This window comes from Dermochelys coriacea, chromosome 18 (assembly GCF_009764565.3).
Source record: "Dermochelys coriacea isolate rDerCor1 chromosome 18, rDerCor1.pri.v4, whole genome shotgun sequence".
Taxonomy (NCBI): Eukaryota; Metazoa; Chordata; order Testudines; family Dermochelyidae; genus Dermochelys; species Dermochelys coriacea.
In genome coordinates this window covers 1,329,668-1,342,892 of record NC_050085.1, presented here as the reverse complement: position 1 = coordinate 1,342,892, position 13,225 = coordinate 1,329,668, and the positions used below count along the sequence as shown (strand labels likewise).

Here is a 13,225-nt window from a genome sequence, read left to right as displayed (position 1 = left end):
CCATAATAACCGCATCGAGCCATCGCTCTCTCAGATCTTGGGAGACAGACCAGTCCTTGCTTACAGACAGCCCCCCAATCTGAAGCAAATACTCACCAGCAACCACACACCACACAACAGAACCACTAACCCAGGAACCTATCCTTGCAACAAAGCCCGTTGCCAACTCTGTCCACATATCTATTCAGGGGATACCATCATAGGGCCTAATCACATCAGCCACACTATCAGAGGCTCGTTCACCTGCGCATCTACCAATGTGATATATGCCATCATGTGCCAGCAATGCCCCTCTGCCATGTACATTGGCCAAACTGGACAGTCTCTACGTAAAAGAATGAATGGACACAAATCAGACGTCAAGAATTATAACATTCAAAAACCAGTTGGAGAACACTTCAATCTCTCTGGTCACTCGATCACAGACCTAAGAGTGGCTATACTTCGACAAAAAAGTTTCAAAAACAGACTCCAACGAGAGACTGCTGAATTGGAATTAATTTGCAAACTGGATACAATTAACTTAGGCTTGAATAGAGACTGGGAATGGATGAGTCATTACACAAAGTAAAACTATTTCCCCATGGTATTTCTCCCTCCCACCCCACCCCCCACTGTTCCTCTGATATTCTTGTTAACTGCTGGAATTAGCCTACCTGCTTGTCACCATGAAAGGTTTTCCTCCTTCCCCCCCCTGCTGTTGGTGATGGCTTATCTCAAGTGATCACTCTCCTTACAGTGTGTATGATAAACCCATTGTTTCATGTTCTCTGTGTGTGTATATAAATCTCCCCTCTGTTTTTTCCACCAAATGCATCCGATGAAGTGAGCTGTAGCTCACGAAAGCTTATGCTCTAATAAATTTGTTAGTCTCTAAGGTGCCACAAGTACTCCTTTTCTTCTTAAGTGATTACTCTCCTTACAGTGTGTATGATAAACCCATTGTTTCATGTTCTCTGTGTGTGTGTATATAAATCTCTCCTCTGTTTTTTCCACCAAATGCATCCGATGAAGTGAGCTGTAGCTCACGAAAGCTTATGCTCTAATAAATTTGTTAGTCTCTAAGGTGCCACAAATACTCCTTTTCTTTTTGAAAATCTAAGTACACTTTATCCACTTGTCCACATGCTTGTTGACCCCTTCAAAGAATTCTAATAGATTGGTGAGGCATAATTTCTCTTTACAAAAGCTATGTTGACTCTTCCCTAACAAATTATGTTCATCTATGTGTCTGACAATTCTGTTCTTTATTATAGTTTCAACCAGTTTGCCCAGTACTGAAGTCAGGCCTGTAATTGCCGGGATCACCTCTGGAGCCCTTTTAAAAAATTGGTGTCACATTAGCTATCCTCCAGTCATCTGGTACAGAAGCTGATTTCAATGATAGGTTACAAACTACAGTTAGTAGTTCTGCAATTTCACATTTGAGTTCCTTCAGAACTCTTGGGTGAATACCATCTGGTCCTGGTGACTTACTATTGTTTAATTTATCATTTTGTTCCAAAACCTCCTCTAATGATACCTCAATCTGGGACAGTTCCTCAGATCTGTCACCTAAAAAGAATGGCTCAGGTTAAAAATCTCCCTCATATCCTCAGCCGGGAAGACCAATGCAAAGAATTAATTTAGTTTCTCTGCAATGGCCTTGTCATCCTTGAGTTTTCCTTTAGCAACTCAATTGTCCAATGGCCCCATTGGTTGTTTAGCAGCTTCCTGCTTCCGATGTACTTAAAATTTTTTTTTGCTATTACTTTTTGAGTCTTTGACTAGTTGTTCTTCAAATTCTTTTTTGGCCATCCTAATGATATTTTTACACTTAATTTGGCAGAGTTTATGCTCCTTTCTATTTACCTCACTAGGATTTGACTTCCACTTTTTAAAAGATACCTTTTTATCTCTCACTGCTTCTTTTACATGGCTGTTAAGCCACGGTGGTTCTTTTTTTAGTTCTTTTACTGTGTTTTTAATTTGGGGTGTACATTTAAGTTGAGCTTCTATTATCGTGTCTTTGAAAAGTGTCCATGCAGCTTGCAGGGATTTCACTCGTCACTGTGCCTTTTAATTTCTGTTAAAATAACTGCCTCATTTTTGCATAGTTCCCCTTTCTGAAATTAAATATCACAGTGTTCAGCTGCTGAGGTGTTCTTCACACCACAGGAATGTTAAATGTTGTTATATTTTGGTCACTATTAGCAAGCAATTCAGTTATATTCACCTCTTGGACCAGATCCTGTGCTCCACTTAGGACTAAATCAAGAATTGCCTCTCCCCTTGTGGGTTCCAGAACTAGCTGCTCCAAGAAGCAGTCATTTAAGGTGTCAAGAAACTTTATCTCTGCATCCCGTCCTGGGGTGACATGTACCCAGTCAATATGGGGATAGCTGAAATCCCCCATTATTATTGAGGGTTTTTTTTAAATAGCCTCTTTAATCTTCCTGAGCATTTCACAGTCACTATCATCATCCTGGTCAGGTGGTCAGTAATATATCCCTACTGCTATATTCTTATTATTCAAGCATGGAATTTCTATCCATAGAGATTATATGGTACAGTTTGGTTCACTTAAGATTTTTACTTCATTTAATTCTACGTTTTCTTTTACATATAGTGCCACTCCCCCACCAGCACAACCTGTTCTGTCCTTCTGATATATTTTGTACCCTTTCTGTCTTTCTGATATATTTTGTACCCTGGTATTACTGTGTCCCATTGAAAAAAATGAGGAGTACTTGTGGCACCTTAGAGACTTAGAGACTGAATTTTCCACTTCATCAGATGCATGTAGTGGAAAATACAGTATGAAGATATATATATACACAGAGAACATGAAAAAATGGGCATTGCCATACAACTCTAACAAGACTAATCAATTAAGGTGGGCTATTATCAGCAGGAGAAAAAAAGCTTTCGTAGTGATAATCAGGGTGGCCCATTTCAAACAGTTGACAAGAAGGTGTGAGTAACATGCCAGCAATGCCCCTCTGCCATGTACATTGGCCAAACTGGAAAGTCTCTACTGTGACAGGATCGGGCCAGATGGCTACAGAAGAGTGAAAGAAGGCAAATATATTAGCCCCGGGTTAAGTAGGTCCCTTTTCCCTGGGTAAGGTAACAGGGAAGGTTCCAGAACAATCAGGAACTTTCTGAAAACAATTAAGGCAGACAGGCTGATTTGAACACCTGCAGCCAATCAAGAAGCTGCTAGAATCAATTAAGGCAGGCTAATCAGGGCACCTGGGTTTAAAAAGGAGCTCACTTCAATTTGTGGTGCATGTGTGAGGAGCTGGGAGCAAGAGGCACTAAGAGCTGAGAGTGAGGAAACATACTGTTGGAGGACTGAGTACAAGCATTATCAGACACCAGGAGGAAGGTTTATGGTGAGGATAAAGAAGGGGTTGGGAAGAGGCCATGGGGAAGTAGCCCAGGGAGTTGTAGCTGTCACACAGCTGTTCCAGGAGACACTCTAGACAGCTGCATTCCACAGGGCCCTGGGCTGGAACCCGGAGTAGAGGACAGGCCTGGGTTCCCCCCAAACCTCCCAACTCCTGATCCAACACAGGAGGCGTTGACCTGGATTGTGGGTTCATGAAAATGGCCAAATTGAGGGCTGCCGTGAATCTCCAAGGTGAGCAAATCCGCCAATAAGCGCAAGACCCACCAAGGTAGAGGAGGAACTTTGTCACAACACACAAAAGAATAAATGACACAAACCAGATGTCAAGAATTATAACATTCAAAAACCAGTCGGAGAACACTTCAACCTCTCTGGACACTCAATTACTGGTTCTGTGGATGAAGGGAAAGCAGTGGATGTATTGTTTCTTGACTTTAGCAAAGCTTTTGACACGGTCTCCCACAGCATTCTTGTCAGCAAGTTAAGGAAGTATGGGCTGGATGAATGCACTATAAGGTGGGTAGAAAGCTGGCTAGATTGTCGGGCTCAACGGGTAGTGATCAATGGCTCCATGTCTAGTTGGCAGCCGGTGTCAAGTGGAGTGCCCCAGGGGTCGGTCCTGGGGCCCGTTTTGTTCAATATCTTCATAAATGATCTGGAGGATGGTGTGGATTGCACTCTCAGCAAATTTGCGGATGATACTAAACTGGGAGGAGTGGTAGATACGCTGGAGGGGAGGGATAGGATACAGAAGGACCTAGACAAATTGGAGGATTGGGCCAAAAGAAATCTAATGAGGTTCAATAAGGATAAGTGCAGGGTCCTGCACTTAGGATGGAAGAATCCAATGCACCGCTACAGACTAGGGACCGAATGGCTCGGCAGCAGTTCTGCGGAAAAGGACCTAGGGGTGACAGTGGACGAGAAGCTGGATATGAGTCAGCAGTGTGCCCTTGTTGCCAAGAAGGCCAATGGCATTTTGGGATGTATAAGTAGGGGCATAGCGAGCAGATCGAGGGACGTGATCGTTCCCCTCTATTCGACACTGGTGAGGCCTCATCTGGAGTACTGTGTCCAGTTTTGGGCCCCACACTACAGGAAGGATGTGGATAAATTGGAAAGAGTACAGCGAAGGGCAACAAAAATGATTAGGGGTCTAGAGCACATGACTTATGAGGAGAGGCTGAGGGAGCTGGGATTGTTTAGTCTGCAGAAGAGAAGAATGAGGGGGGATTTGATAGCTGCTTTCAACTACCTGAAAGGGGGTTTCAAAGAGGATGGCTCTAGACTGTTCTCAATGGTAGCAGATGACAGAACGAGGAGTAATGGTCTCAAGTTGCAATGGGGGAGGTTTAGATTGGATATTAGGAAAAACTTTTTCACTAAGAGGGTGGTGAAACACTGGAATGCGTTACCTAGGGAGGTGGTAGAATCTCCTTCCTTAGAGGTTTTTAAGGTCAGGCTTGACAAAGCCCTGGCTGGGATGATTTAACTGGGACTTGGTCCTGCTTTGAGCAGGGGGTTGGACTAGATGACCTTCTGGGGTCCCTTCCAACCCTGATATTCTATGATTCTATGATTCTATGAATTACAGACCCAAAAGTCGCAATTCTTCAACAAAAAAACTTCAAAAACAGACTCCAACGAGAAACTGCAGAACTGGAATTAATTTGCAAACTGGACACCATTAAATCAGGCTTGAATAAAGATTGGGAGTGGATGAGTCATTACACAAACTAAAAACTATTTCCCCATGCTAATTTGCCTCTTACTGTTACTCACACCTTCTTGTCAACTGTTTAAAATGGGCCATCCTGATTATCACTACAAAAGTTTTTTTTCTCCTGCTGATAACAGCCCACCTTAATTGATTAGTCTTTTTAGAGTTGGTATGGCATTTTTTCATGTTCTCTGTATATATATATATATCTTCCTACTGTATTTTCCACTGCATGCATCTGATGAAGTGGGTTTTAGCCCATGACAGCTTATGCCCAAATAAATTTGTTAGTCTCTAAGGTGCCACAAGTATTCCTCGTTCTTTTTGCTGATACAGACTAACACGGCTACCACTCTGAAACCTGTGTCCCATTGATTATCCTCATTCCACCAAGTTTCTGTGATGCCTATTATATCTATATCTTAATTTAATACAAGGCACTTTAGTTCACCCATCTTATTATTTAGACTCCTAGCATTGTATATAAGCACTTAAAATTTGTCACTTTTTAGCTGTCTGCCATTATGTGATGTAATTGAATGGGACTTTTTTTCATTTGACTGTTTCTTATCAGATCCTGCCTTTATTTTATCATCTTCCATCCTCTCCTCCTTACAAGGACATAAAGAATCTCCATTAATAGATCTTCCCCTAAGGGATGTCTCTGTCTGAACCATGTGCTCCTCCACACCTGTTGACTTTCCCCCAACCCGTAGTTTAAAAACTTAGCTGGCTCCATGAACTGGACATCAATTTCCGAGTGGGCGTGTCCAGCTTTGTCTGTCTCGGGTTCTTCACAAGGAGAGAAAGAGGTGCAATGGATGGTGTCCACTGCCTCCTCAATGCAGTTGCTGGTGCCGGTGCCTTCCCAGCTCCACCTGTGGGGCACAAAGGGCAGCTCTACCTCCTGGGGGAGGAGAAGCTCATGGCAAATTGTGGGGAGCAGAATCGCAGTTTTTAAAGTCTCTCCCACCTCAGGGAGGTAGACTGGGCCCTGGAGAAAGTCAGAAAAGTTCCCAGCTCCTAACAGCCCCCTGCCGTACCGTGGGATGGGTCAGCTGTCAACCCGCACCACTGGTCCTGATGAGCAGAAAGAAAAAGGTTTGCTCCTGTAGTGTACTCCAAGACTCAACTAACATGGCTGCTACTCTGAAACCTATCAAATTACCAGGGGCTCGTTTAATGGCCCTTCTGACTGTTACCCTGAAATCACAAGGGAGCAGCCCACTGGGGCCAAGCACACACAGAATCAGCTCATGTTCCCTGCCATGGCATTGCAGTTACACACACACACACAGACCTGAACAATGCTGCTCTGTGCCTCTGGGAGCCCACACGTCTGGGAAGCGCCGGGGAAGCACTTTATGGTGCCAGCATATTCCAGCTCTCCTGCTTGTCAATGCCAAAGGGCCGTGTCTCCTTGATGCCAAAACATCTTGTGTCCTATGCAGGTGATTTTAATCCAATTACATCTCAAATCATTGGCTGAGACAGCTCCTTTGGAGAAACAAGCTTGCAGCCTGCTGTTGAAATACCCTTTGAAGTTGTACAGTGGAGCTTAGTTCGCAGAGGGATGAGGGCTTGGCTCATCCAAAGCCTTCAGCAGTGATCCCCCCAGCAATGAAGGGGGGTGTTGTTTAGATTGTCCAGATGATATTGGGTACAGAGAAGCAGGTCATATTTTTAGCTCTGGCATTGTTTTAGGCTAGAGTTTAGGGTCAAGGCCAAATCAGGATTAGGACTTGTGTCTGGATTTGACTCAGTGAAATCTCAAAAACTGATCTCATAATATTTTGGCCCAAAACATGTAAAACTGTCTGACCTGGTGAGACTTGAGCCATCTTGAGTGGGGCAGCTCACACAAGACCAGCTGTTCTCATAAAATTTCAGCTGGGTGGGAATTTGAACTAGAAGAATCCAACCCCATCTGAAACACAGAGGGGACTCGATTGGAGGTGCCAGTTCGGGTCCATGTCTGGGTGAATCCTGGCTTCACTGACATCAATGGCAAAAATTCCTATGGGGCCAGGATTCCCCCTCTGTTTTTTACAGCAAGTCCATTACAGCAGAGAAAACCTGGAATGGGTGAAACATTCTATGCTGTGCTCTGGTGCCCCGTGCTGGGCAGCCAGCACTCACAGAGTTACCCAGAGGATAGGACATTGTAACAAGGGCACTCCAAACTCTCCTGGGGTCCATGTGCCCTTGTCTGCCCACCCAGGCGTGCTGGAACAATGTGTATAGTGGGAGTGCAGAGAGCATTGAACCAAACGGTAAAACCCGTATATCATGGAAACTACTTCAAGCCAGGGGGTGTGGCAGTTCCAGCATATATGCACCCACCTACGTCCTCTTCTCCCAGTGTAGCCTGTGCTCCTCTCAGATGCTTCCTTGAGGAAAATGTCTCTTTCTGTCTGTTGGCCCCGGTTTATTCCAGTTCCCACAGGAAGGGAAGGCATGAGACAATCCTCAAAGTGAACTTCCATCACAACCCATTTCCTCTGGGTTTCAGTGAATTTCCTCCATCACCTCCAAACACTTCCCCACTTTTCCTCATGGGTATTAAAGTACTAAATCCAACACAAGAAAGCACCTACTGCTCCTATGCCAAAGGGTTTGACTCCTGGACTCCACTGTAGAAATTCCCTCTTAATGTTTCCACCTCCTGATGGGGAGCCACCCCTTCCAAACTAACATTTGCTTAGGCCAGTAAGATTACTGGGCTGGTGAATTACATGCAATGAATGCATTCATTCTCTATGGTAAGACAGGTGTTGATAATTCTAGCAATACAGCTACATAATGGACAATAGATAGCTTTCTGTGTATGGTGCAGCTAAGGCACGCACTGTCTTAGCTAACCAGACCTGGATGTGACAGAGAGCCAAATGCAGCACTTGGTCACACCCGTACAAGCTCCTTGTGCAGCTTACTGGGGCTGCACAAGGGTGAGAGGGGGCTGCATTCAGCCACAGGACTAAGGTCAAAATGCTGCTCTCCAGTCCACACTGTGGATCTCTTACCCATGCCGCAGAACAGAGTGGAAAATTTTGTTCCAAGGCAAGTTAAGAGGTTCTACCTACTCAATCATGTTTTCCTGGACAGAAGATGCCATGTAGGACTCATAGTGCCTGGCTGGACTCATTGAGCCTGATTTTCCTGTAATTTCCACCAGTTTCACATTGGTGGAACTCCATTAATTAGAGCAGTTACCTCTGATTTGCACCTGCAGAAGTGAAACAGGAATGATGGTAACAGTGATTCTTCTTGCACTGTGAATGAGAGTTTGGCCTCAACACCCTAGGAAAAATATTAATTGCAAACAGTCTGTCAAGTAGCTGTGTGTGAATGCCAACGTGTCATTGCACATCTCAGCACAACATCAGGGCCCTGGAAGTGTGCCGAATGTCCTCCATGCTTAGAAAGGTCACAACTAGCAGTGAGTTCACACAGGCAAATACATGCAGGGGCACAGCCAATCATGATTTGGGAAACTACTGATGGTCATCTGCTAGCCACAGGTGCCTGTCTCCCCTTAGACCATATGAATCATTCACCATTATGTAGCTGCCTTTTAAACCAGGAAAAATAGCAGCTTCTGTATAGGCCATGCATATATCTCTCCCCATCCTAGTGAAATCATTTAGCTCTCACCTATGCAAAGATAGGAAGGAGTGTGGCTACAGTGCACGTCAGATATGCGCTTTAGGTTCAAGTGTAAAGTCAGGTTTCTACTAGTAAACCAAATAGAGAGCTCGAGTTCTGGATCAGCCCAGCTGGGGAGCAAAAGAAGCAGTCTGGAAAAACCACCATACCTGTTTCTATGGATGAGACCTCCAATGCCACGAAGTTCAGCAGAAACAGCCACTTTGATAGCATATGCAAGTGTCCCCTCATCTTTGTGTTTTCTTTTTCAGGAGCCCCAAATCCCAAGCTACAGCGAGACATGAGGAAGTACCGGCTAGGCCAGCAGCAGCTGGTAGACTGAGGAGTGTGGTGACCTTCTAGCTTTCAGTGAGCAAATCAAGCTGGAGGTTGCTGTGACATGGGAACAAAGGGGAGCAGCTGATCTGCTCATAATGAAAGGCAGCAGCCCCGGGTGTTGATTAAAAGGCAGAGGACTTTTCTCTTTCTTGTCTGGGCACAATGACTCCTAGAGCTTTACTTTTGTCCTTGCTTCACTCCGCTTTTTACGGTCAGGATTTGTGTTGGTGGGTAGCCATGGCAACTATGGGAATTTGATGGAGCAGTAGAAGAGCCAGGGGGAACAATAAAACATGCTGCTCCAGGAACCTCCAATCCATTATGAGACTAAAAGGCATCTATGTGGTGATAGCAAACCGACATGGACAATATCTAGCCAGTGAGGATGAGGCATAGATGTGCCAGAGCATTAACAAGACAGGTATTGGGAGATCCAGGCTGAAAACGATGGGCTTGGGACTGATTTAGAACTGATGGAAACTGCTGAGGCCCTAATTCCAGTAGGTGTCTGAGCACTCCCATCAAAGTCAATGGAGCTACACAGACCGTTCAAGGGAGGCACATGCTGAAGCACCTGGCTGAATCCAGGCTATAAAGAGGAAAATCATAGAACAGGCACGGGCAGCTTTAACCTTGCCAGGGAGGTGGGAGAAGATACCCATTCAAGGAAGGGTAGCAGGTCACCTATGTTTTTCAGAAGACCCAACTGGACAAAACAAAATCATCTTTATTTTCTTCCTTCAAAACTTTATTGTCCTGGTCCCATTTCTCCGATTCTACTGCTTGGGCCCACTTCCCCCTTGCCTTTCATCTCCCTCCCTGTGCAGGTTGCTCAGACCATAGGACTTGCTTATGGCACTCACAAAACTACTGCTGGAGGCTGAGATCTGCAGAGCGGTGTAGGAGGTTTAATGCTAATGGAAACTGGGTGTCCAAATCCCCTTGATGGCTTTGAAATTCCCATCTGTAGAGTATGTGTGTGTGTTTGTAAAAATCCTTTCTTGATTTATTGTGGCACCATCTAGGTTCTCGTGGAGGTACATTCGGCATAAAGTTTTAGCTCTCCTATGAGAGGCCAGGGGTTCTACGGTGCTAGCATTATGGCAGGAACTCCACCCATTCCCACTACACCCATTAGGATTATTCTGGAAAATCTGGGGGCTTCCCAATCTGGTAAAGGCTGAATTTATATGCCACAAGCTCCTCCAAATGGTGATTTGCTAGAAATTAGAGAACATGCTTAGCCCAAGAAGAACTAACAACAACCTCCCAATGTCATAATCGCTTAAAGCTTTATCATAGAATATCAGGGTTGGAAGGGAACTCAGGAGGTCATCTAGTCCAACCCCCGCTCAAAGCAGGACCAATCCCCAACTAAATCATCCCAGCCAGGGCTTTGTCAAGCCTGACCTTAAAAACTTCTAAGGAAGGAGATTCCACCATCTTCCTAGGTAACTCATTCCAGTGTTTCACCACCCGCCAAGTGAAAAAGTTTTTCCTAATATCCAACCTAAACCTCCCCCACTGCAACTTGAGACCATTACTCCTTGTTCTGTCATCTGCTACCACTGAGAACAGTCTAGATCCATCCTCTTTGGAACCCCCTTTCAGGTAGTTGAAAGCAGCTGAAAACCAGGGCCTGCGATCTAGTAACTTCCGTGAGTTGCCAGAAGAAAGCCTCGTCCACCTCATCCCCCTGGTCCGGTGATCTATAGCAGACTCCCACCACAACATCACCCTTGTTGCTCACACTTCTAAACTTAATCCAGAGACTCTCAGGTTTATCCCCCTTTACCGCTTTTATTCCTGTACTGGATAACCAATCAAGACTATCACAACCTGATTTCCATGGTGCATCTAAGATGTGTGGCCAGCTAGTGTAAGTGAGAATACTTTTCAAACACAAACAGTCCAGAAAAAGAATGACTGTGAAATGCTCAGGGAGATTAGAGAGGCTATAAAGACAAAAACCTCAATAATAAAGGTGGATTTCAACTATTCCCATACTCACTGGGTACATGTCACCTCAGGATGGGATAGAGATAAAGTTTCTTGAAACCTTAAATGATTGCTTCTTGGAGCAGCTAGAACCCACAAGAGAAGAGGCAATTCTTGATTTAGTTCTAAGTGGAGCTGGTCCAAGAGATGAATACAGCTGGACCTCTTGGTAACAGTGACCATAACATAACTAAATTTAACATCTCTGTGGCAGGGAAAACACCACAGCAGCCCAACACTGTAGCAATTAATTTCAGAAAGGGGAACTACACAAAAAATGAGGAAGTTAGTGAAACAGAAATTAAAAGGTACAGTGCCAAAAATAAAATCCCCGCAAGCTGCATGGACACTTTTCAAAGACACCATAATAGAGGCTCAACTTAAATGTATACCCCAAATTAAAAGCATAGTAAGAGAACTAAAACAGTTCCATCGTGGCTAAACAACAAAATAAAAGAAGCAGTGAGAGACCAAAAAAGCATCCTTTAAAAAGTGGAAGTTAAATCCTAGTGAGGAAAATAGAAAGGAGCATAAACTCTGACAAATGAAGTGTAAAAATATCATTAGGAAGGCCAAAAAAGAATTTGAAGAACAACTAGTCAAAGACTCAAAAAGTAATAGCAAAATTTTTTTTAAGTACATCGGAAGCAGGAAGCTGCTAAACAACCAGTGGGGCCATTGGATGATCGAGATGCTAAAGGAGCACTCAAGGATGATAAGGCCATTGCAGAGAAACTAAATTAATTCTTTGCATCGGTCTTCCCGGCTCAGGATGTGAGGGAGATTTTAAACCTGAGCCATTCTTTTTAGGTGACAAATCTAAGGAACTGTCCCAGATTGAGGTATCATTAAAGGAAGTTTTGGAACAAAATGATAAATTAAACAATAGTAAGTCACCAGGACCAGATGGTATTCACCCAAGAATTCTGAAGGGACTCAAATGTGAAATTGCAGAACTACTAACTGTAGTTTGTAACCTATCATTGAAATCAGCTTCTGTACCAGATGACTGGAGGATAGCTAATGTGACACCAATTTTTTAAAAGGGATCCAGAGGTAATCCTGGCAATTACAGGCCGGTAAACCTGACTTCAGTACCGGGCAAATTTGTTGAAACTATGGTAAGAACAAAATTATCAGACACATCATCATCATCATATTCCTATTACACCTCTGACGTTTAGGGCAGTGACGAAGCTCCTCTACTCCTGTCTGTTTCTGGCAATTCTTTCAATGGTTCCCCAGCTGTGCCCCAGGTTTTTCGACTTGGCTTCCACAGCTCTTTGCCATGTCATTTTCGCTTGCCTTCAGGTGTTCATCTTATTACTACTCTGGTGATCCATCCAAAGCACATGACCAATCCATCTCTAATGCTTCCTGGCAATGATGGTGCTCAGATCCTCTTGGCTGCACTGTGTCAATAGATCTTGGATTGAGATTTTTCTGCGTCAAAAGATATGGAGGATTTTTCTGAGGCAGGTTGTATGGAATGAAGACAGTTTGGACATGTCATACTTTCTCATTCCCCAGCATTCTGCACTATAAAGTAGTATTGAAAGTACGCAGCTCTGATATATCTTGAGTTTGGTTTTGGTGTTGTATTTTGATGATTTCCAGACTGTATTTAAGCTCCTAAAGGTGTTCCTGGCTTTATTGATTTTGCTCCGGATATCCTGACTAGTTCTACCATCCTGGCTGATGGTGTTGCCCAAGTACGTGAATGTTTCTACGTTGGTGAGAATATAATCCTCTATGTGTCAGATACATAGATGAACATAATTTGTTGGGGAAGAGTCAACATGGTTTTATAAAGGGAAATCATGCCTCACCAATCTACTAGAATTCCTGAGGGGGTCAACAAGCATGTGGACAAGGGGATATAGTACTTAGATTTTCAGAAAGCTTTTGACAAGGTCCCTCACCAAAAGCTCTTAAGAAAAGTAAACTGTCATGGGATAAGAGGGAAGGTCCTCTCATGGATTGGTAACTGGTTAAAAGACAGGAAACAAAGGGTAGGAATTAATGGTCAGTTTTCAGAATGGAGAGAGGTAAATAGTGGTGTCCCCCAGGGGTCTGTACTGGGACAAGTACTATTCAACATATTCATAAATGATCTGGAAAAAGGGGTA

General features: G+C 44.0%; 1 protein-coding gene across 1 annotated transcript in view; it reads right to left on the bottom strand.

Moving 5' to 3' along the window:
* LDLRAD2 (low density lipoprotein receptor class A domain containing 2) overlaps positions 1 to 10,446 on the bottom strand; it is a 42,536-nt gene extending 32,090 nt beyond the window's left edge. The window contains exon 1 of the mRNA XM_038377032.2: positions 8,930 to 10,446. Coding sequence (XP_038232960.2) covers positions 8,930 to 9,062 — 133 coding nt within the window. The 5' untranslated portion in view covers positions 9,063 to 10,446. The remainder of the gene's footprint in view (positions 1 to 8,929) is intronic.
* Between the last annotated feature and the right edge of the window lie 2,779 nt (positions 10,447 to 13,225).